The 25990-nt window shown below is 44.3% G+C and overlaps 1 protein-coding gene across 1 annotated transcript in view; it reads right to left on the bottom strand.

The window, feature by feature from the left end:
• Positions 1–25990, bottom strand: part of pigg (phosphatidylinositol glycan anchor biosynthesis class G (EMM blood group)) — a 192706-nt gene that overhangs the window by 83451 nt on the left and 83265 nt on the right. The window contains exon 6 of the mRNA XM_084331758.1: positions 13332–13544. Coding sequence (XP_084187884.1) covers positions 13332–13544 — 213 coding nt within the window. The remainder of the gene's footprint in view (positions 1–13331; positions 13545–25990) is intronic.

The raw sequence follows: 25990 nt of genomic DNA, 5'->3' as shown, positions 1-25990 counted from the left end.
CTGCTCCAGCAGCCACAGTACCAAAGCAATAATCCAGCCGGAAAGGGCTCTGCATTCACCGGTGTAGATTCTCCGGTGCACGGTACTTCACATTTAACTAGGTCGAACTTGACGTTATTTCACTAAGCTCTGACACTTTTACTATCCTATTCGCACGCGGTTCTATCTATCTAGGTCGTCCTCGGACGGGCCCTCCATCGGTGCTTCCAGTCATCCCGATCCTCCATGCATCTGGCTAGCTCGCCGGTGCTTTCTGTTCCCACATCTCTCCTGAGTACGTCCACATAGGTTAACGTGGGACGTCCTCGTGATCGATGCCCGTGTGTTGGTTCCCACAGTACAAGTTTGCTGGTTGGCATCTCATGGTGTCTCTGGCAGTGACCTGCCAGCCTCATTCTCCTGACTGCCACTTTATCGCTCACCTTTAGCACCCCCCCATACAAGTTTGCATTAGTGACATGCTCATCCCTGTTGATGTTGAGCACCACACGCATCATTCTGGTGTAGCACCCATCCAAGGACTTCTGCAGGGTGGGCTTCAAGGTCCAGCATTCACTGCCATACAAAAGGACAGACTCAACTGTTGCATGAAAGAAGTTGAGCTTGATTTGACGGGGGAGGTTGGATTTCCACACACTGGTCATGCCGTTCAGAGCCCTCCACGCAAGTGCCTTCCTCACTTTAAGGTTCTAAGTGCTCTATTTAGATGCAAGGTTGCTCACTTCACTTGGTCGTTGACTCGTGATGAAGGCTTCAACTTGTTGGGTTAACTCGTTTGAGGGTAACTAACTAAGATTACTGCTGTATCCACCTGCGCCGTATTTATACGTAAGGTGAATAATCTAGTGCCAACCTCAGTTCTGTCTCGTATTACTGCGCAAACCTGGGCATGTTGAGACATGTCTTAGCGGTGACTTTGAACTAGACATTGGGGGTATGGCCGTGGCGCCCAGGGGGTCGCTGTCCAATAGGAGAACGAATATTATGGTCTGGCCTGTACTAGGTAAAGGGATATTCCGTGTATATGTACAAAGAATATACAAGGGATATCAAACGATATACAAATATTATACAATATATCTCAAGCAATAAATATATATATTCGGTTTAATCTGACCCTTTGTAACAGCCGCCTCCTAATTAGTCCGCACCTAATTAGATAAGCAGAGACAGATTAACCGCCTTGTCCACTACTCAATGTCCGTTGTGAGGAGTAGGGCAATTCACAAAGTCAGTGGGTCATGGTCGTCATTAAGAGAGTCAGGGAGCCTTGGCAACTCTATCAGCCTCGCCACGGGTCGGGTGTATGTCCGTCCCTGGACGAGCACTTCTGCCGCTCTGACCTTTCCGTCGGCACCAGTGATCACTTTGCTTACGCGGCCGGCCGGCAACGCAGCTCGGGGTAGTGACTGGTCTATGATCATGACGACTGTTTCCACTTTTAAGTTGTCCCCGTCCTTGACCCGCTTCTGACGGGCTGGAAGGGATGGTAGGGGGGTTAGGAGGAAGCGGGCCTGAGACTGCTTTGATCTGTGCTTGGCTGCGCCTCCACATCCTCCGTCTGTTCCTCTTGTTTGGTCTGTACCCCGTCTGAGGAGGGGCCGGTTCCGGCCGCCCCATCAAGGAGTCGCTTGGGGTGCTGGGTTCGAGGTCAGCTACGTCTGGAGCGCAGCTGAGGGGGGTGGAGTTCGGAACTCCCTCTTGTGCCCACGGTTCTCTCACAGGCCTCTCGCCTAATGTCAATAGCCTCTCAACGGGCTGTACGAGAGAGTGGCCGGTGTCGCTCACCTTTGTGTGCAGGCAGCGTGTCGGCGTGGGTGGACTGTCAAGTCCGTAGAGGGGGCCCTGGAGCGTCCACCCCAGTCGGGTCTGAACCGCGACTGGGCATCCTTTGGGTCCGATGTGGGCCGCCTCAATTGGGAGAATGAGGTCCGCGTGGTCGGAGCCGATGAGCAGGGTCGGTGTGGCGCCGTCGATAAGCGGTATAGGTAGTTGACGTAGGTGCACATACTTCGCCATCAGCTGTGGGATGGGGTAGGTGTACTGAGACAGGCCTATGTCGTGGCTAGTGAAGACGTTGGTAATACTATACTGCTTCTCGGGCTGGTCCACCGCTGCTATCTTGAAGGAGACATTTGTACCCTTTATGGTCTTCTGGTCTCTTCTGATGGTACGTATGGTCATTGTTCCTTTGGCACCCCGCAGACCCAGCTGGGCTGCGGCGGAAGCGAGGAGGAGAGTCTTTTCAGACCCATCGTCTAGGACGGCGTAAGTGTCCAGGACCTTGTCCTCGTAGCTCAGGAGCACTCTGACCACTTTGATGAGCACTCGGGGGGTCCCGCTATGCTGGTCTATATGGAGCACTCCTGTTGGTCGGTTGCCTTGGATCTTTTGGTGGGCCCCGCACAGTGTTGCGCGGTAAGCGGCGCCCGCCTGGGCCGCCTCACGCCACTGGTCAACTTGGACGGGGTTCAGTGTCTTATATTCGGCGCACTGTGCCAGCCAGTGGGCTTGGTCCACTCCACACGAACGTGTCCAGTCGTAGGCTGCTGACCTCCCTGGCGAGGAAATCAGATAAGTCTAGGAGGGATGCCTCTGGGCCGTTGGGGTCGCGGTGGTCTCTCTGCCGCCGAAAACGCTCTTGTCGGGCGGGAGGGAGCTTCTCTAATATCCTTTCTACATTAGAGTTAGCGTACAGTTCGTATATCCCTTTTTCCTTTTGGGACCCCAGCATCCCTACCAGGGACTGTACCTTGATAGAGAGGTCATCCAATGCTCTGTTGTCTCTGGCTGGGGGGAGGCGGTCGATATCTCTTATTTCCTGTATCACGTAGTCCCATATGCGTCCATAGCGCTGGTCGAGGGCTACTAGAGCCGCGGTGTATGGGGTACTTGAGTTGGAATATGCCAGCGCTATATTATGCGCTCTGGGCACCTTCAGGTGCTTGAGGAGGATAGCATATTTGCACGTCTCATCGGGGATGTCGGACATCATAGTCTCTAAGCACATCCGTAGCTCCGTGTACTGTGCTCTGTCCTCGCGTGTAAAATCCGGGAACGTCGGTGTGCCAAGGTACGATGCCATGGATGGCTGGCACATCGGTGAGCGTTGGGGGAGAGGCCTCCTGGGCGAGTCTCCCCGTACGTGTCGTCGTGGGCTGGTACTTGGTGGGTACCAAGGCCCGGGTACCCAGGTGCTGTTCCTCGGGGCTGGCGGTGCGTCAAACTCACCCTTGAGTTGAGTCGGGGGTCTGTAACGCAGGGCCTCGGGGCTGACGTCGGGGCTGTACTGGGCCTCCTGGTCCAGAGTACGTTGCTGCTGGTCGGGGCTGTACTGGGCCTCCTGGTCCAGAGTACGTTGCTGCTGGTCGGCTTGACATTCCTCCTCTTCCTCTTCCTCTTCCTCTGCTAGGTCCTGGAGTCTTCTAGTCAGTCTCTCGGCGACGTAGGCCGGTTCTTCCCGGTTGCTGGATCTCGTATGGACCGGTCGGGGAGGGGGTTCGGAGACATGGACAGGATCCTCCTGTTGGCGGGGTCCCGGGTCGCTTGGTCGGGTAGGGGAATGTGCCCTAGACCCTTGTCGTGATGATCTCTGGGAGCTCCGTGCGGAGAGAGGGGGTGTCGCCATGGCGATCAATTGTTCTACCATCTGCGCCTGCAGCCGGTCGCGCTCTGCCTCGCGCTGGGCATGGGCGGCGTCGCGCACTGCTTCGCGCTGGGCATTGGCGGCGTCGCGTTGTGCATTGGCGCTGGCATGGGCGGCGTGGAGCTGTGCATTGGCGGCGTCGCGCTGTGCATTGGCGGCGGCGTGCTGTGCATTGGCGGCGGCGTGCTGCGCATCGGCGCGGCTTCTTTCAATGTTCTCTTCCGTCTGAAGGCGTCTGGTCTCCAGTCTTATGCGGTCGTCTTCACTCCTTTGTTGCGCCTGGAAGCGCTCTCGCTCGATTGCAGCGTGTTCGCGCTCGCTCGTCTGTTGAGCCTGGAGGCGTTCTCTTTCCATGGTAGAATGTTCGCGCTCACTTAGTTGTTGCGCTTGAAGTCGATCGCGTTCTGTGGAGGCTGCCAGGGTGGCGATGAATGCCTGCGCCAGCATCTTGTCCGCTTCGCTGGGGGAAGACACTGACGGAGGTGATCGGCTTCTGGCAGTGCTCGTTGGAGATCTGTTCTCTCGGCGCGCCTCGAGGTCCGTCTCCTGGGCGCGCTTCTCTTCTGGTAGTGGGTCAGGTTCTGTCCCTGGAGCGCTTTCTTTATCCTGGAGCTCTCCGGGGACCGTCCCGTTGACGTTGTCGGGGGGTATAGTCATGTCATGTCCCTCCTGGTCCCCCCCGTGGGCTTGGTCAGTTTCGTTAGAACCCACTGGGGTCCCTACTGGCAGGGTCGCCTGGTCGGTAGGTTTTGACATGCTTTGACTATCCGCTTTATTTATTTTATCCGCAGTTAACGTCTGTATAAAGCTAGGTAGTAGACTGGCAGCGTAGTCCTCTAACGGAACATAGGCCAAATGCGTCCACATTTTTATAGGATTCTATCACATTTTCATAACAATAGCACCCTGCGCCGTTTTCATTGAGGTTTCTTACAAATTAACGATGCTTTATCTTGTCCTTTATATGCCGATTATCATTAGAATCTTAAATTGTACCATATGTCCCCCTTTAGACAACATATGTAACGCTACCAGCGCACTTTTGTTAAGATAATTAGTTGGCCATTCACGGTCGCTATACCGAGGTCGCAGTATTAGTTTAACGCTGTTCAGATCACGTCGGAGAATATGGACACATCCCAGTGACCTGCGACCTGTGCTAACGCTCTTGGGAAATGCAGTGTTGTAGTTCTCAACATTTTCAGCCTTTAATTTTAAACCAATGCTGCCATCTACTGACAACAAAAAAGTGTTGTCTAATCGTCACCTTGAGAGCTACTTCCGTATACAGCGCCGCCCCAAACCCATTCTAGAGATTCCCACTTTTTGCTGGGAGTGGGGCGTGGCCGTATTTGGTCCCAGACAATAAGAGTGGCTGCAATTGGTCACCGTGACGTTAGGTCAGGGGTTCCCAAACTTTTCAGGCCAGGGCCCAGAAAATAAGGCGTCAGAGAGCCGCGGCCCAATGGACATCGTCAGGCTTTTTTTTTTTTTTATGACTTCAATCCTATTAAGTTAGTTCAAGTTAGTTATTCATTTATATGTGCTATTTATGAGAGGGCTAACTTGTTGCAAAGTAATAATGATAATAATAATAGCCTCATTAAAATACTATTGTTGCTTCGGTTGTTTTCAGCGTTTTATGTGCATAATATGTTATTTAGTTTGAAATGTTCGTTGAAATAAGTAGATTTTTCGTTTTTGTTTATTTATTAAGTTAATATAAAACCATATAGTCACATTTTAGAATACAATAGAATAGAATTTTAGAATACAACTAGAAACACTGTCCTGGCCTGCTTCTAAGTTCAGTGGCCTGACCAAAAAAAATAAAAATAAAAAATTATTTTATTTTTTTAAATCATCTCGCGGCCCACCCGTGGCTGCTCGCGGCCCACCTTTGGGTCGCGACCCCGACTTTGGGAACCACTGCTCTAGGTAAAGAGGTGGCTGCCGTCTGCGCTGCGGGCGATCTAGCTTAGGAGAACCGTTTGTGGAGTGTTCACCGCTGGCCATGTCAATATTAATATTATATTAATATTACGCTAATTACCCTCCGGTTCGAAGGACCAATTGTAACTGAGGGGTACAATTCCCTGACTGTATTGAATAAGTATGGTATCATTAAACCACTACTGCGTTATGTACATTACTACTGGCCATACAGTACACAGGTATATGAGATGAACATCCACACAATAACACGGCTTAACAAGAAAGTACTGTTTATAATATTTATTAGAAGAGCACCAAGATTATCTTACATTTATTAAGATTGAGAGTTGCGCTTGTAAGGCGAAGAATGTGCATAAATAGGTCAAGAGCGTAAGTCCATGAGCATATTACGAAGGGGATAATTAATACCACCTGTAGCATAATAATTATGTAAGGTACACTCGTAGGTCAGCTGGAGATACTAGGGGGGGGGGGGGGGGGGTTCCCTCCGGTTGTAAGCCAGCAGGGGGGAGGAATGTTCGGGAGCAAAAGTCTGGATCAATGAGGAATCAATAAGCTCCAGCTACGGGAGGCGGTACATATACTCCCCTTGATCGGCAGACAAAAAGCAGCAGCTATAATCCAAGTATGCGGGACAGCATGGATAAAGGCCAGCCAGCCTCTCCTAGAGACGGGCTCGAGTGATGCTCCTCACGGGTAAATCCCACACAGCAGCGGGGTAGACGGTTCTCTGCTCCAGCAGCCACAGTACCAAAGCAATAACCCAGCCGGAAAGGGCTCTGCATTCACCGGTGTAGATTCTCCGGTGCACGGTACTTCACATTTAACTAGGTCGAACTTGACGTTATTTCACTAAGCTCTGACACTTTTACTATCCTATTCGCACGCGGTTCTAAGTGCTCTATTTAGATGCAAGGTTGCTCACTTCACTTGGTCGTTGACTCGTGATGAAGGCTTCAACTTGTTGGGTTAACTCGTTTGAGGGTAACTAACTAAGATTACTGCTGTATCCACCTGCGCCGTATTTATACGTAAGGTGAATAATCTAGTGCCAACCTCAGTTCTGTCTCGTATTACTGCGCAAACCTGGGCATGTTGAGACATGTCTTAGCGGTGACTTTGAACTAGACATTGGGGGTATGGCCGTGGCGCCCAGGGGGTCGCTGTCCAATAGGAGAACGAATATTATGGTCTGGCCTGTACTAGGTAAAGGGATATTCCGTGTATATGTACAAAGAATATACAAGGGATATCAAACGATATACAAATATTATACAATATATCTCAAGCAATAAATATATATATTCGGTTTAATCTGACCCTTTGTAACAATGTTGTTCCTATTTGTGAAAAAATCAATCATGCACTGTAATGTCAAATCACGTTCCATTTGTACCTGTACAATATGGTGAATAAAGAAATCTGAATCTGAATCATCACAAATGTCAAATACATTTCTTCACAGACTCAGAAGGAATCTGGGGGAACAGTGTGGGAATGTTATATCCCAATCTATAAAATACATTACTAGGTGGATTTCAACTTTAAAATATCATTGTAAATTCAATGGCCATACTGTACTATGGCAGGATCACTGCAGAAACATGCTGAGACAGATGAGAATGAAATACCTAGTCCGACAGATGAAACCACGACCCATAGCTATGCATCCGGCACATTTAGCATAAAACACCTGATGATTCCATACCAAAGTCATTTGCGATTTATTCTTGATCAACTTATAGCACATGCATGAGGCTGGTCTCTTTTGAAAGGAAACATTCTGAACTTTCTAGCACTCTGAGTGCTAATGTAATAGAGTTACAGAGGTTTGAACACACTGAAATAAAAGTCTTTGTTTACTTGCAAACAGATGCCTGCTAAATAGTTCCAGCTGTTTTTGTCATGGGTGTATCGGTAATAATTTGCAAAATGGCGGACCGCAACAATTAATTTGGACGGGTGAGTGGTCCGAAACCGACGTTTGTTGGTTGTTCGGCCTTGTAACCGGATATTGGAAGCGCGTAATAGGTAGAGTAGGGTGTCAATCGTACAGCGGCCATTTTAGGAAAACGTTTACAAAAATGTCTAAAATACAGCCCGAAGCCGACAGACGAGGGGACAAAGGGCGGGATCCACAAAGAATGGATTGCACAGTGCTAATTGCACCCTTACTTACAATTCATATTAATTGAAAATGGGGGACCCTGATGTAAACAAGACGAAAGTCTTTCTCTGGTCTGCATCCCCTTAACAATTGTGTGTATTGAGCCGTACTGTATTGTACCCATTCTGCAATCTGTTAATAAAAATGTCATATCAATCAATCACCTGCGCGGTGATTGATTGAAATTTTTATTAACAGATTAACTCAATCAGCGCCTAGAGGTCGCTGTTTACCTTGTGGTAAGAAGGCCAGCGCTTTAAAGAATAGGGATACATGGCGGTGTTTGCAGGGCTAAAAACTATATTAAATATTATAGCTATGGATCTAACAAACACGTCGATTGTCAGTGAATTTCTTCCGGTCAACATGCAAAAAACAGATAATTTTTTCATACATTTCCGTTTTATACCGTGGTGAATATAAGTATAGTTTTAGAGTGCTCCTGTCTAATCCCAAGAAACTCCAGCAAACCACGCTTCAATGCATTTCCTTAGAAATCGTGCCATGTCTCGCCTGATTTATGAATCATTCTGAAATAAACGCTAGATTATCGGTATTATGTTTCATCATGCACACACGAAAAGGTAGGGGGGGGGGGGGGGGTTATATGCTTCGAGCGCCACCAACGGCTTATATTACACAGTACATTAGACATACGCTGCGATGGTAGCGAAAAAAAATCATCGGATCAGCGCAAAATTGGTAACATATCTTACCTAGTCTCTGATATACTGCAAAAAGAATAATCCAATTCCTGATCGCCATTCCAAATATTGATCGCGGTCGTCTGTCCAACGTTTATGCACCCAAACGCATGAATCCACGGTGCTCCAGTGTCCCCAATCCATGTGTTATAAACGTTACTCATGCCGGAGAAGGAAAACCCTGACCGGACTTCTTAGATCGATGCACAGCCCAAGCCAGAGGGATTCCAATGATGTGCAATACCGGCCGCAAGGCGTTAGGTGGCGGTATTGGCCGTTTGCGATCTCAGAGCCATTCCCAATGATAACATCAGGCTGGATGGATGAATTATGAATGGATATAGCGAATAAAAGAAATAACGATTAAAACCTGACTTTTCTTGTGATTGGCGCTCAACCACCGGCGAGATAACCCGACTTTTTTCATCATTGGCGCTGAAACAGTTAACAGCCACCTAGCAGGATGCGGCCGGTATTGCGCTTTTGGGATTTCAGAATGATTTCCTATTGTAACCAGTGATGCCACAGATTACTTGTAAAAGTAATCTGATTACTGATTACTGATTACTCCTTTAAAAAGTAATCTAAGTTACTTTACTGATTACTTGATTATCAGAGTAACTTAGTTACTTTGAAAGTAACTAGGTTACGAAGTCATCGTCGTTCCCCCAACAGTTTTTTTTAAACGCTTTATTGAAAGTGCATAAATTGTTTTTAACTTGTTTCTCTGCACATAACGTAAATTGTTAAACTAGTGCTTCAGCTTCTGTACCATCAAGTATGGTAAAGCAACAGTCTATGATGCTCACAGCATTAGAGCAGCCAGCCAGTGGTTTTACAAAACCAGTGTATCACATCTAACAAATGCAGGCTGAACTATTCAATTATATCAACTGTAACTATTAAATTGTTTTTATAAATGTCTCTCTATAAACATACAATCAGTCTCTCTTTAACATGTAAATTAACTGTAAATCTGGCAAATAAGAGCTTTTGCTCTGCCACCATCAACCCTCCTGTACCTAGTCGAAGCGTCGGCTAGTGTTGTGATTCCAGATGCTTTCAATGCAATTGGATGTGCTGTTTTTAGCGGTAGACAGTATTTTGTTTTCTGTGACTGAGGCTACGTTTAGACGAGCGTTTTGGGGTGGAATTCTGAACAGAAACCGCAAAAGTCATCTTGCGGTTTCACTTTTAATTTTGCCAAGCGTTTTGGGGTGGAATTCTCCGACGACGGAGCCCTGCTGTCACACGATTGGCGCATATGTCACATGACGTGCTGTGAAGACCCGCCCTACTCTGCCTCTGATTCGCAGACTGTGGATGGGGAATGTGATTGTACCAAAGCAGAGTCACTCACAGACAGAGAGTCCAGTCACGCCGCGGGACACATTCTTGTATTTAACCCTTTCACTGCCACACCACGTCACTCCCAAATAAGAAAAACAGCTCAAAATGTATTTTTGACTGTCGAAAACGAAATAAAATACTGCATTCCGCCTGCATTATGAATTTATGATGAGATAGTAACGAAATAGTAACGCACAGCCACTTGGACAAGTAACTGCAATCAGATTACTGGCTTTTAAAGATTAACGCGTTAGATTACTATTTTCGGGGAAAAGTAATCAGATTACAATAACGCGTTACTTAGTAACGCGTTACTGGCATCACTGATTGTAACACTGAGGTCCGTGAAGATATAATGAATAAAAAAATCGAATAAAAGAAAAAACGACCAAAACCCGAGAAATCTCGGGTCTGGCACTCAACACATGGCGAGTTAACCCAAGAAATCTCGGATCTGGCAGTAAATGTGTTAACATAAGTTAAAGTATTCTTGAGGTGAGCCCTCGCCTTGGCCAGTATTGAGTTCATTGTCTGTACCTTAAGAATTTCACTACAATTTGTCTTGCTTTTCCAGTGTTCTGTTTCCCATTTCCAGTGGGCTTTCAATTCCAATAGACTTTGGATCAATCTGTGGTGGTATTTGGATAATTTGTTGTTCCAAGAACTCGCTGCCCTTTTTTTCAGTTTCTGACCAAGACTCATAGGCATTGTCTTGCGTAAGACAGACATACACTATGGGCGGTCAGGTGGCGTAACGGAGATTGCGTTCGTCACCAACCCCGGAGCGGCTGGATTCGCCTGTTCGAATCCAGCTCACAGCTCCGGGGTTGTCACCAGCTTGGCTGGCCGTTCACACTAATACAATTGGCAGTATTAGAGGGTTGGAGAAGCTGGCGGGGTGGGTCCGGGTTGTTGTAAAACAGCGACTCCTACAGTTCGGTCGGGGCGCCTGCTAAGCGCAGATAGGATCTAAGTGGGATAGTGTGATCCTTCCACACGCTACGCCCCCTCAGTGAGAATCCGCGCTGCCAGGTGAAAAGAAGCGGTTGATTGGCTGGACGTGTGTCGGAGGAAGCACGTGGTAGCCTCCACTCTCCCAGACCGACTGTGGGGGGTAAGTGCGCAGCGACCAGGAAGGGGATTGGGAATTGGCATAACGACTAACATTGGGATGGGAGAAAATCTGAGGAAAAAGGAGGGGGAAAAAGATTAAAAAAAAAAAAAAAAAAAAAAAAGACAGACAGACATACACTGAGAGGAAATAGACTGCTGTTGTGATTCAAGTCAGCCAACTTTCTTCTCCATCTCTCTTAAGGCATCAATTTGGGCTCGACAGAATTGAAGGCCTGACTTGACCTCCTGTACCTCCTTCATGATTGCATCAATTCTAGTAGTTGTTAATTCCAGGATCATCTCGGTGAAGGACACAAAGTTGGCCTCTTGTCTGTTAATCATCTCCACATAGAATACCTTCTGCTGTTCCATTATTATCTATATATCTCATGCTCTTCCTGGAGACATAGTCCTCATCATCAGTGATGTTTTCTGTATTACTGCTGCGGGACATGTTTACCCGCTGCTGAAGTTGCAATGGATGAATTTCCACCACTGAAGGAGATCCCCTGGGGCTGATTGATCCACAGTGTCCTTGTTAACACTTTGAGTGCCAACGACGATATTTCTCGTTAGTTCATGCAAACCGTTCAGTGCCAACGAGACGAGAGATCAAGTTTTTGATAGTTTTTTTTATTATTTATTAGCGATTTCCATTCATATTTCATCAATCTAGCCTCACGTTACCACTGGGACTCTGTCTGAGCTCCATTGGGAAAATACCGCCCCCTATCGTCTCTCCGGATGGTACTGCACCCCTTTGGATTGGATTGAATGAAAAGCATGGAGAAAAAAAATATCCTGCTTCCACATTTTACTTGTCAGACAAGTAACCCGAGACGATCGAAGTCATTGCCGAGCCGCAGAACAGCGGAGAATGTGTGTTTACAGTACCCAGCGTTCGATCAATAAACGCGATCGATATTTGGAATGGCGATCAGGAATTGGAATCATCTTTTTGGAGAACATCTGATCTGAGGTAAGGAATCTATTTGACCAGTCTTGGGATAATCAGAGCTTTTTTCACCTATATATCAACGTGGGCCCTATGTGTGTGTGTGTGTGTGCTGATCAGGAAATGGATAATCGATTTTTCAGCCCGCTTCTATAGCGTGCATAAGTACACATATACTATCGATAATCTAGCGTTTATTTGAAAACTATTCATAAATAGGCCGAAAAATTACAACGTTTTTTGTGTATTCCAGTATATTCCAGTAAAGGGCGATTATCACAGAATCTTCTGAAATTTTCTGGAACTTTCATAAAACGAGCATTTTTCAAAATGGTATAAAACGGAAATGAACAGATTAAAAAACAATCCGTTTTGACAATGTTGACTGCAAACAAGTCATTGATAAGCGATGGCCATATTATACACATAGCCATAATTTAAGATATAGTTTATGCGTTCGCAAATATGAGAGCTCTATCATTGAAGTGGGTGGTGGCACGCAACGGGGTTCCGGGGCACCGGACCCGTGGCACGGAAAGTGTTAAGGCTGATGCAGGCCTGGCAGAGGGAGTAGGCTGAGGTAGAGAGGATCCACCAAATACCAGAAATTCCAAAAACCATCCACCACATTTAGTTGCTTGTCCACTTAGCTGTCAAGTATCACACTGGATTAAAAAAACGTTCTAGTTAATTTAGTTAAAACAAAAGTTTGAATGTCAGGAGGCTAAGCTCGTTCAGCCGCTAAACAGGAAGGGGATATTTTACAAAGCCGTGCTGCTTCTATTTTCTCTCATCTGCTCTGTGTGTCGGAGGCGGGGCTCAGGCAGCTCATGACAGTGAACCAGGTGAAGTGAAGGGTTAATGTGTTAAGGCTAATAGGTATTTTTCCACCCGACGACTGTATTGTATTATTCCAAAGTCCAAATAAATTTTCGTTTCAAAGCATTTTGTGTGGGAACATTTTGGGTTTAAGCCGAATGAGGAGAGCCCATTAAATATATGTTGACTTTGTTTAAAAACAATGACAACAAAAAGCGGCTCATCTAAAACATCCATGATTTACTGACATATTGTGTTTTGCGGCCAAATGATAATATTAAACAGGACTACGAGGATGAACTGATTTTATGCTTTCCTAGGAGGGCTATCATTACATTTAGTCATTTAGCTGACGCTTTTATCCAGAGCGACTTACAAGTTCTGCACGACAAGTCAGCAGGAAGGGTACAACTCTTACAGCTGAGTAACAATGTTCATCGAGTGTTGAAACTTGAGTGCTGCAGTGCTGAGTGCATGTACCACAAAGACCAAAAGCAATCCAGATTCGAATAAAATCGATTGAATTGCCTTGATAATTGATAATGATAATGAATCAAACCGTGACCCCAAGAATGGAAACAGAATTTAATAATTTGGATTCCACGCCTTATATCAATCTACCTTTCTCGTATTCCGGCACGCTGTCTTTGAGCAGGCAGCTGAGTTGATGGCCATTGAGATGCAGGAAGCGCAGCTGCTCCCTGAGTGAGATCTCCTCGATGACACCCGAGATGACGTGACCCACACTGTTCTGGGAGATAGGCAGGCCAAGTCCCAGCGCCAAGGTAGGGGCCAGGTCCACCTGCTCCACTGATTCTGGTTTCTCCATTCCCCCTTTAGAAGCAACACATATATGTGCATGTTAGTGGAGGTTACATGGGGTATCTATGTTAGATGATATGTATCTTTTGAGACCAAGGACCACAATGGAAATGTCTTGACTTTTTTGTGTAGCATCCTTGACGTTTTTCTGGAATCTTGTATTTTTTTAAATGTCTAATCAAATCAAATCAAATCAATCTATAAATGAGATCATGATGGATTATATTTTCTTTGTCTAATTGCAGTTTTTTTGTTTTGTTTAGGTGTGTTATTTATTGTTTTTATTATGTGTTTTGTCAATGTATGGTGATGAGTGTGAATGTATTATTTTTGTGTTGTCACAATGTAAGTTATTGGACCCCAGGAAGAATAGCTGCTGGTATGCAAAAGCTAATGGGGATCTAAATAAAATAAACAAACCCAGATATCATAATCATACACATATATGATTCAAATATTAACAGAGGTTAGATATGCTTTGAAGGACAATTAGGGATATGAAAGCTGTTGCTGTTGCCACCACATTACCAGAGTACCGAGCTGTTTGACATGTCCTTACGTTCCATGTCACTGCACATAAACATACATGACTAATTATCCATCTTTAATAAATAATGGTGATACAGTGATGCAACATTGGCATATGGAATACAGCTTCAGTGTTCATTAAAGGTGCTATAGATAAAAAATGTATGTAGAATAATCATTATACATAATTTTTTTGAATACATCCTTTAGAAAGATGCAGAATAAAAGTATTGCTTCCCTCCCATTGATTAATGCATGTTGTTGTTTACATGTTGAATATCCGCGTGATTTTTTTACGTAGCCGCAGTTTGCGAAGACGCTCTCTGATTGGCTAGCCCGCGTACAGCGAAGACCCTCTCTGATTGGTTTAGCTCCGAAGGGCTCTGGGATAGAAATATCCGCCTTGTACATATACTGTATATTCTCTGATTGGAAGTGGTTATGCTTTGGCCCTCTTTCGAAGTGGGTTATGCTTACTTAGAGTTTGGAATCAGGGCTGGTGGTCCATCACCCACTTCGAAAGAGGGCCAAAGCCTAACCACTTCGAAGCAGAGAATATATATGTACAAGGCGGAAGAGCCCTTCAGAGCTAAACCAATCAGAGAGGGCCTTCGCTGTACGCAGGCTAGCCAATCAGAGAGCGTCTTCGCAAACTGCGGCTATGAAAAAAAAATCACGCTGTATATCCCCGCCCTACTTCCCATTTCCCCACATGGAATGCACCGGATTGGATAAATTACATGATGGTGCTCTAGTGCGACATCTAGTGGCTGAATGTTATCTATAGATCCTTTAACTAATTTGTTTGTTTGGCTGAATTTAAAAGGTCCCCTATTGTTCACTATTTGGGCAATTTTACACAATTCCTGTGAGTCTATGGAACACATCTGTACGCTTTTTTTTCAATAAAATTTGCAATGCGCTTTGATTGACAGTCACATACGCTAGGATGGAGGAACCTTTTCAGAGAGAGAGAGAGAGAGAGAGAGAGAGAGAGAGAGAGAGAGAGAGAGAGAGAGAGAGAGAGAGAGAGAGAGAGAGAGAGAGAGAGAGAGAGAGCGAGAGAGAGAAAAACACTGGAAAATGGCATTTTTACAATAGGGGACCTTTAAGATTTACAGTGATTGAGAAACAAATGTTTACAGAGTGCTGTGCTTAATGCTAAAATACACAAAACAAAAGCTTTTAATCTGAACAGCATTCACTTCATATGATTCAAACCATCATATGAAGAGAAAAAAAAACTGCAAAAACCCACTTACCCATTTGGGCAACCAGAAAGCAAAGTCCACTTGCCTGAATATTTATTTGACTTGCCCCGAGCAATCGGGCAACCATTAGTATCAATGGCTGTCTGCAGTAGTGTAAGCTGAATACAACAATGCCTGTATTGGTTATTCAAAACAAAGCTACTATCATGAAATTAAATCTTAGTTTAATGTGTCTTCCCCCTAAAAGAGTGGCAGTGCAACCGCCTCTGTCAGGGGCCCATGTAGGAAGCTGACTTCAAAGTAACCATTAAACAATAACATTAATGTTGATTGATTGATTGATTGATTGAAAAGTTTATTAACAGATTGCAGAATGGGTACAGTACAGTACAGCTCAATACATACAATTGTTAAGGGGATGCAGACCAGAGAAAGACTTTCGTCTTGTTTACATCAGGGTCCCCCATTTTCAATTCATCATAACATATATGACATACATGACATACAGATAGACAGTACTGCTACATCTATACATTTATGACATATCAGATTTGCAAATACAGTACTGTTTGTGATACAAAAGTGTCCAGAAAAAGAGTGTATATACATTTGGCATAGAAACTGTACATTGGAGGAGGTTGGGTGGGTGGGGTGGGGTTGGGTGGGTTGGGTGAGGGCTGTACATTGGAGGTGGGGGGGGGGGGTTGGGTAGGGGACACACACACATTTTACACTGTACATTGGAATACTGACAAAGCCTTACTTGGTCATTTACTGTACAACTAGGTTAGGACATTTGTAGGGGCCAGTTTCGAATTGCAGTCTCACGTAGGTGTTTTTTGAGTGTTTTTGAAAGTGGGTAGTGATTCACATTCCTTTACAGCTTTGGGTAGGGCGTTCCACATTGATGTGGCATAATTGCGAAACGTGTTTAGTCCCTTGTTGTCATTGTAATAGCTACATGTACTTGTTCACTGTATATAAACCACCTTCCCACCTTGTGTAGAACACGTTGGAGTCATATTTGTATTTGTCCTTTTTGTAATGGGTTAGTAAACTGCATGTTTTATTAAAAATAAATATTATTTCTACTCGCTTTCTTGGTTGCTTTCTTGTCAAAAGTTAAGAAGGAAGAAGGCTATAAATATGGCTGTACTCAGAGCCAGGAATTTGGAAATGATCAGTGTTGTTAACATTATAATGACTTTGCTGAGTGCAAGGCATGTAGGATGAACTTCTAATTGTATGCAATTGTTACCTCTCATATGTTGGACATGAGCACCCAACTTTACTGTAATCTGCGTCTGTGATGAGATTTTGGCCCCTGTGTCATCGATGATGAATGATGAATTCTCTATACATGTAAGTGATTGTGTGATCAGGTGCCATCATCCATTCATTCATACTGTGCAGGACTATAATGAGTTACTGGGGTTTCCTTAGTGGCTATTTGCCCCATGCTTATCGACATACTGTGTACACTACCTTCCTGTTGATTTGTTAGTGTAGGCCGGCTAAAGCTATTTGGGATGTTTGATGGAGAAATCAGGCTGTGGTGGTTTGAGTCGAGGGCAGGCTGTTAGATTAGCTTTGATACATTTGGCGCTTCAGCTGCTGCCCGTGGGGCTGATCAAAGGCTGGCTGGCAGGGTGGGGAGTTGCGTGAGCCTCTCCATGGTCACATAGCAATTGTCTGCTTTGCAATTGTCTGGAGTGTTTGTGTGTGTGTGTGCGTGCGCTTTGAAGGGAGGGATGGGGGGCAAGAAAAAATCTACAGTGGGCCAATCACAATAATTATGTTACGCTGCTGCTGGTTATTCCCACCATCACTGAAATAAGACCCTTAAGAGAAGTGTTTGCTGCAGTATGAGTCCCCACAGGAACTAAGCTGTCTATGTTGATTTTCTTTTCCTGATCTTTATTTTGTGTTATTAATCTGTTTTTAATATGCCCGTAAATCTCCATGGCATTGTAAACAAGGGAAACCTCTGCTGCCTTCTTTGAGGATAAATAAAGGATTGAATGAATGATTGATTGATTGATTGATTGATTGATTGATTGATTGATTGATTGATTGATTGATTGAATGAATGAATGAATAACGCCTTCAAATACCCAGTTTCAATAAAGTGGCCTCATAAGACCTTGCAACTGACAGGAAAGTATGTAGTAAGAGAAGCTACTTTCTCTCTAGTGGTTTGAAAGTGAAACCTTGTTCCATTCAGAACAGTGTGTTTCAATGGAAATTAAACCATGTTGTGATTTGTTGAGAAATAGGGAGAAAATAGATTTTTCCAGAAATGTAGTATTTAAATAATTAAAGATGAAATGTTATTGATATACTAAATCACATCATAAATGTGTTTGTGGATCTGGGTCTAGGTTTGTTTTATTAAGTGGGACAGATTAATATTCAATATGTTACTATTAATATTGAAGAGAGGCAAATTAATATTGAATCTCATTTGTCAAGCTTCTGTTCTGTCAGGAGATCTGAAACAATGTCAAAATGAAGAATATAAATACATAACAAAAACAAAGACCTACTTTTAGGCAAGTTGATCAAAGCTAAAACACACTGCTGCTGGAGAACGCACGTCAAGCCTGCCAGCCCTATTATTTTCGATGTAAAACTTCACTGATGTAAAAAGCATCACCACTCCTGCGTCCTGCAAAACTATATATATATATATTTATTTTTTAAACTTTATTTTTTAGCGTTTATCGCTTTCCTGGTCAAGCATGACCGACAGTTGCAGGGTGAAACGGGAGAGAGAGCAGGGGGAGACATTCGGCAAATGACGGCGGGTCCGGGAATCGAACTCGGAGTCAACCAGATCCGTGACGCAGCACGGAGTCCCGCGCGAGCGCGGTAACATGGTGTGCTACTGGAGCACCCTCAAAACTATATTTTCAATGGAAAAACAAATGGTTGTTCTCTTAAATAAAATGTTGGGGCAACTGCTTTCATCCAAAGTACAATGCATGTTTGACATGCAGTATAAAGCATGTCTGAAAGGCTTTCCACATCTGTTCAGACAATCAAACAATGTAGAATACAGATATAGATTTGACTGTTTACGTCACTGTTTTATGTTTACCAGTATGCTTTTCATTGAAGTAAAGTTCACCCATAGTGCCTGTATCTACATACTGCAGCTAAACACCTTTGGAATGTAGCAGGCCTCATTTATCCTGCTCTATGACAGGGGTCTGCAACCGTAGGCATGCGGTAGCTTAACTAATGGCACACTAGCAATTAGTGCGCAAGAGGAACTTTTTTGGAAATGTTGAAGTGCCCTCTCATCTGCATGACCAATTGTAAAGGTACAGGCTCGGTAGACACTGGCAGGCGAGCTAGCTAAGGAAGCTAAAGTAAAGGTACAGGCTCGGTAGACACTGGCAGGCCCGCTAGCTAAGGAAGCTAAAGTAAAGGTACAGGCTCGGTAGACACTGGCAGGCCCGCTAGATAAGGAAGCTAAAGTAAAGGTACAGGCTCGGTAGACACTGGCAGGCCCTCTAGCTAAGGAAGCTAAAGTAAAGGTACAGGCTCGGTAGACACTGGCAGGCCCGCTAGCTAAGGAAGCTAAAGTAAAGGTACAGGCTCGGTAGACACTGGCAGGCCCGCTGGGAGCATGTCTATGTTCCCCGGGTCCTATGTTCCCCGGGTTCTATGTTCCCCGCTTTGATTGATTGAAATTTTTAGACCACCAGCCCTGATTCCAAACTCTAACCTTAACCAGTTCGAAAGAGGACCTAAGCTTAACCAGTTCGAAACAAGGCGGACATTAATAATTAATAAAATAATAATAATTTATAAAAATGTCAATCTATTAATCAATCAAGCGGGGAACATAGGACCCGGGGAACATAGGACCCGGGGAACATAGGGATGATCCCGGCCCGCTAGCTAAGGAAGCTAAAGTAAAAGGTACAGCCTAGGCTCGGTAGACACTGGCAGGCGAGCTAGCTAAGGAAGCTAAAGTAAAGGTACAGGCTCGGTAGACACTGGCAGGCCCGCTAGCTAAGGAAGCTAAAGTAAAGGTACATGCTTGGTAGACACTGGCAGGCCCGCTAGCTAAGGAAGCTAAAGTAAAGGTACAGGCTCGGTAGACACTGGCAGGACCGCTAGCTAAGGAAGCTAAAGTAAAGGTACAGGCTCGGTAGACACTGGCAGGCCCGCTAGCTAAGGAAGCTAAAGTAAAGGTACAGGCTCGGTAGACACTGGCAAGACCGCTAGCTAAGGAAGCTAAAGTAAAGGTTTAGGCACTTTGTGTTTCAGAAGGACCGTACTGTGTGTAATTTATGCACTTACGTCAAGTGTTAAATGCCATTTTGAGACCAAACAAAGTGCCGAAGAAACCCTCCCCAGCATGTCCAAATGACTACAGACCGGTGGCACTCACCTCTGTGGTCATGAAATGTTTCGAGAGGCTGGTCAAGGACCACATTTGTGCCTCCCTCCCCAGTGATATGGACCCTATGCAATTTGCATACAGGACAAACAGGTCCACCGACGACGCGGTCTCCCAGGTACTGCACAGCACCCTCTCGCACCTTGACCGTCAGAAGGGGGGCTATGTGAGACTGTTGTTCATTGACTACAGCTCAGCGTTCAACACCATAGTCCCCACCAGACTGGTGGACAAGCTGATCGAGCTAGGTCTGAGCTCCGCCCTGAGCGCCTGGGTACTGGACTTTCTGAGCGAAAGACCCCAGGCGGTCAGGGTGGGGGGTCAGACCTCCAACACCATCACCCTGAGCATCGGGTCCCCCCAGGGCTGTGTTCTGAGCCCCCTGCTGTACTCACTCTACACACACGACTGTGTGGCCAAGTTCAGCTCCAACTCCATAGTGAAGTTCGCAGATGACACGGTGGTGGTGGGGCTGATCTCGGACAACGACGAGAAGGCCTACCGGGAGGAGGTTGAGGTACTGGAACGCTGGTGCCAGGACAACAGCCTGCTCCTGAACATTGGCAAAACCAAGGAACTGATCGTGGATTATAGGAGAGGACAGCAGGAGACACACACACCACTGATGATAAACGGGGCTACCGTGGACAGGGTGAGCAGCTTCAAGTACCTGGGGGTCCACATCTCAGAGGACCTGACATGGTCAACACACATAGACACAGTAGTAAAGAAGGCGAAACAGCGTCTCTACCACCTGAGACAGTTAAGGAAGTTCAGAGTATCGGGGAAGATACTCCAGTCCTTCTACTCAGGAGCTGTAGAGAGCATCCTGACCGGAAACATCACTGCCTGGTATGGAAACAGCACGGCACAGGACAAGAAGGCCCTACAGAAAGTGGTGCGCTCAGCCGAGCGTACCACGGGTATTGCACTACCCCCCCTGCAGGTTCTATACAACAAGAGATGCAAATCCAGAGCCTGCAGGATAATGAAAGACCCTCACCACCCCAATAACAGCCTGTTTCAGCTGCTGAGGTCAGGCAGACGCCTGCGAACCCCAGCTACTAGGACAGAGCGGCTTAGGCTCAGCTTCTTCCCCCAGGCCATCAGAGCCATGAACAATGAACATTGAGTGCTCAGAACATTGAACTGTCCACACACAAGCACACATGAACACACACACGACACGCACACTGTGCACGCTCACACACAAGCAGCCACTTAACACTTTAACATGAGCGGGCACACACTCATGTCGCACACACGTACACTTATGGCCAAAGGAAAGGACACTTTAAATTAGAATAACAGGAACAGTGTATTGCACTACCAAAGCTAACTAGCATGTCACACATGCTCTGTAAATAACTATGTACAGATACCGAGATGTCACTCCATGTTACCTGCTACCTGTTACTGCACAATGTTGTTTTCTTCTTTTGATTCTATTATATGTACCACTGTATTGCACATCGTTGCGGGCAAGACCACCCGCATTTCATTGTATACCTGTATGCCGTGACAATTAAAACTCTTGACTTGACTTGACTAAACAAGAAATCTTTCAAGGCAGGCAAGGCTGCATTCATCAAACGTGCAGTGTCCAGGTATGGGAAGCAAGCAAACACCCTCAAAGTCTTTGCCGCTGCTAAAGATCATGCTTGCTGAAGCAAACGATCACATTGCTCATTGCATTGTGAAACATGGCATAGCCATTCACTGATATGTTAATGAGGCTTTCCTCTGTAGCTCAGAGGTTTTACCAAAGAAAGACGGTAAGAATCAAGAATAAACCATGGCACCACTGATTAACAAGAACATAAAAAAAGGCACTTCATATCAAAAAGGTTGCCGACCTTTGACATTGTAAGTCAGTGCAGTGGTTACAAAAACACGCAGCTGGTAACAGTGTCTAGTTGTCTCGTTGACGCGCAGCCGCAGTCACTTCCTATTAGAGCTAAGGGTGACACACGACTCAGAATACAACACTGTGAAACTATGGTTTTGCTTTCAAGCTGTTTGAACCTCAGGGGCAATCCAGTGCTAGCAAAAACATTCATTTTAAAGCAACAATTCGCTGAACAATACATCATTCATTAACATGCCTGCTCCAGAAATACACACGAGCAAGGCACAATGTCAAAAATAGACATGGCTGAGAAAGAAGCAATTATCGCGTTCGCACCATCAGTCAACCTCCAGTCTTCACCGCAGTGCAAAGTTACCGTATGTTAATGAGCTTCTCTTTGCACTCTGCCAAGATGTCACTTCAAGACATCAAGACTGAGGCTAACAGATGCATGCCTGTGTGTGCACATGTGCATGCGTGTATGTATGCATGTGTGTGTGTCTACTGTATCCGTTAGGGATGGGCATTTTAAAGAAACATCCAGAATGATTGATCGCATGCTATACTCGATTGATCGTGTATTACTCGAAAAGAAAAAAAATTACGTAATTTTATTTTTTTTTATAAAATATTTTTACTTAGTTTTGTTCATTCACGTATATATGTTTAAGGAAACCAACAAGCAGTTATAATCTTACACATACATGACAAAAGATATGTCATTTTTTTTTAACACTTTGGGTGCCGGGAACCGTGTTTTGACGTCATTGCGGGCCATGCTCAAGTTGCCGAAGACGCTTTACAGCGTCTTTAATATCAATATTTCAAAAATCTGCGATCGGATTCATATGTCCCCTCCGCTGGCCTGAGATCCACCAGCAGGACCCACTGAGCTCTCTGGCGGTTCAGGAGCGCCATCTGGTGGCCGATCGGCGCAACTGCTTAACAGGATGTGCCATAGAGGTTGTGCTGGACTCCGTATTACTTCCGGGCACTCGCTATAGGTCCCGGGACTCTGGCTCGTCACGCTACACAGTGATCGATTGCCAATAACTCGATAAACAACATGATTTGGACGTATATACCATTATACAAGCTGGAGATGGACCGGGTAAATTGCCATCCCATAATGATAGAATTTCTACTCTACGATGATCGCCCAACGGCGCGCGGAGACTGGGGTGAGTTTGAGCGTGTAACGTTACCGTCTTCGATACTAACTGCTATTATCAACATTTGACCCACATTAGATGATTGGTATAACGCTGCCCACGGAATTATAAACGCCCCCTCGCCCATCCGGTCAACATCAGATGACGTGTAGTAACTTCTAGAAGTACGTCTAGTTGGAATTTTTTATATCGCGCTGATTGCCATCAAACTGTATTTCATCATCAATATAATGCATTTGGGGCTATATATCACGTTCTGGAGAAAGCTGCAGAAAGAGATGAAAACATACTTATACATTAGACCATACTTTACTATGAATATGTGAATGAAAAAGTTTAACGTTGCTACACAATGAACAATACATATAGGACTTTGAATGGGCCCTAATAATGGCAATGTAGCAATAGAATTTAAAAAGTTATAGCCCTGCAAAGAAGGGGACTTTCTCCATAGACAAATAGAGCTGGCAATCTATGGTATATCATGAATTTAACCTTAGGCAGCCAAAGAGCCAAAGAAGCAAATTAATAAACATTTATAATTTCGATTTTTTTTTCATAGCTACGAGTAATCGATTGAGTAATCGATTAATCGATTACTCACGCCCATCCCTAGTATCCGTCTGTCTATAAATGTGAGATTTTCAGACATGAGAAGACATGATCCATCCAGCCAACAACAGACTATAGCTCATATCCAGAAGTCATAGAAGTCTGCTGTAAAAAGAAAAAGGGTTAAAACAAGTCACAGAGCAATACTGTTGCTTTTGGTCAACACAAAGATATCGTTTCATGTTTATCACACCTTGTAAGGAGGCGCGTTGCTGTGTATGAATGTCCATTCTATATGCCGTAAACTTAAATTAATTTGATCTCCGAGAGACAGCCCCTGCAGTAAATCAAGTCACTTTGCTTTGATTTCTAGCATGTTACACATTTCTCAGTGTTGGATTTTACTTCTACTGTACATCATGTCAAATAAGGTTAGGAGGTATGCCATATTTAAAAAGTCATACTTATGGCATCTCGCCCAGCCCTAATTTAATTAAGCAATCACATATGAGAGGGAGTTATATATATACGGTATATATATATATAATGGTTATTGGCACTGGTGTGATGCTGTCATAGAGGCCAAGGCCATAGGCCAACTTACATAGATGAGCACACTGGTCATTGACGATTTATCACAAACTCAAGTATGTTATTGCTTTTATACAATTTCTTTACATAAGACATCATATTTGAGTTTTGATAATTGTATCTTGGTCCTCGCCAAGAACCCCCGTGAACATACCGTTCTGGGCCTAATGCCAGATCATTAGGGCTTGTAGACATTTATCTGAACCAGTCTGGTCACTATTCAAGTACTAAAGATCAATCAATAGCCACGGTGGTAGAGGATGTGTTGTGAGGCTGAAGAGCTCCACCAGACCGTCTTTGTAGCCAATAGAAAATGTGTCATGGTTACAGTACAACAGGTGATTGCAAAATATAGGCTTTTTGTATAGAAACAGAGCCAGGTTCCCTATGATTAGCAGAAAGAGTGTTGTTGAAGCAGTGTTGCTATCGGTTTTGGATTATGGAAATATAACAATAATAATAACTTTATTTGTATAGCACTTTTCATACAAGAATTGCAGCTCAAAGTGCTTCACAGCAGTAAAAAAAAAAGACAGGGATAAAATTTGCACAAAATTGGCAGATCAATGCCTAAAGTACAGACACATAAAACAAGCATAAAATAGATAGCAGCAAAATAGACAAGGTCAAGGTAAGGATAGAGCATCAAATCACATCGTTTTTCACATTAGGATCTAACATCTCAATAGGCCTCTTTGTTTACGGTTTGATTCTATGACAGTTTTAAAATAGACAGTAATAAAAAGAGTAAAATAGTGCAGTGCAATAAAATAATTAATAATTTACAGTAAAATAAAATAAATAAAATAGCCCTCATTTACAATACAATAATCAGTGTTGATGTACAGTAATGAATCTAGGCGGCACAACAGAGCAGTGAATCGCTCTTAATACTTTGAGTTTCTTTACAAAGTTCAGTTCTAAATTACTTTATAGAACAACAGAGCAGTGCATCGCTCTTAATGCTTTGAGTTTCAGTTCTAAATAACAGTGCATAAGAGGTAGTAAGATAACAATTTGCATAGAACTGACATGAATTTGACAGGAAGTGCATAAAATAGGCAGAATAAAAATAGTGCAGCCCAAAATACTGATAATTTGGGTCTTAAGAGTTGGCCTCCCTGATATCTCATTTAAATGCCTGAGCAAAGAGATTGGTTTTAAGCTGTCTTTTGAAGATATTTAGCGAGTTGGCTTCCCTGATGTTTCTGGGCAGTTTGTTCCATAGCAGTAGGGCGTAGTTGACAAAGGCTCTTCTTTTGACTGTTTCTAGGAGCCTCTAATATCCCAGCAGCTGATGATCGCAGCGTTCTTGCTGGCATGTAATTTATTAGAGTGTTGGCAATTTAGTCCCTGTCCATTTAGGGTTTTGTATGTAAGGAGAAAGACCTTGAAGAAGTAGACTAATGTGCTCTCTCTTTTTGGTTTTGGTTAGCAGTCAGAGTTTTGGATGAGCTGAAGTCTCTCTGTGGTTTTCTTAGGGAGACCTGTGAAAAGTGCATTACAGTAGTCTAAAAATGGCTACATATGAATGCATGAATTAGCTTCTCAGCACCGTTTTGATTTATAAATGGTCGTACCTTTGTTTCTGAGATGAAAGAACAATGTTTTGGTCACTTTGTTATGAGAGTTGAAATTCTGTTCTGAATCTATGATAACCCCAAGACTTGTGACCTCAGATTTGATCCAAGGGGTTAATCCTCCCAGGTTCTTAATTAACGTTTCTCTTTTTGTTTTGGGGCAGATAATTCAAATTTCAGTTTAGTCTTAATTTAGTTTCAGGACGTTTTTACTCCATTTATTTATTGCCAATAAGCAGTTGGCAGCTGTATCATTTGGTTAAGCAGATATGTACAATTGTGTATCATCTGCATAGCTGTGGAAACCTACATTATGTTCTCGGAGGACCTAGGCAACTCCCTTGTGCAACTCCATAGTTGTTGTCATATATCTCAGACATATGGCCTCCTAGTTTAAAATAGAACTTCCTCCCTCTGATGTATGTTTATTATTTTGTTTATTATTATGTTACAATTATTTTGGTGAGATCAGTTTCAGTGCTATGATATTTTCTGAACCCCGACTGACATTATTCGAAGATGTTGTTTTCTTCAAGAAAGGAATTTATTTGAACTGAAACT

The sequence above is a fragment of the Notolepis coatsorum genome (genome assembly GCF_963971535.1).
Source record: "Notolepis coatsorum genome assembly, chromosome: 16".
Lineage (NCBI taxonomy): Eukaryota > Metazoa > Chordata > Actinopteri > Aulopiformes > Paralepididae > Notolepis > Notolepis coatsorum.
This window is presented reverse-complemented; position numbering and strand designations above follow the sequence as displayed.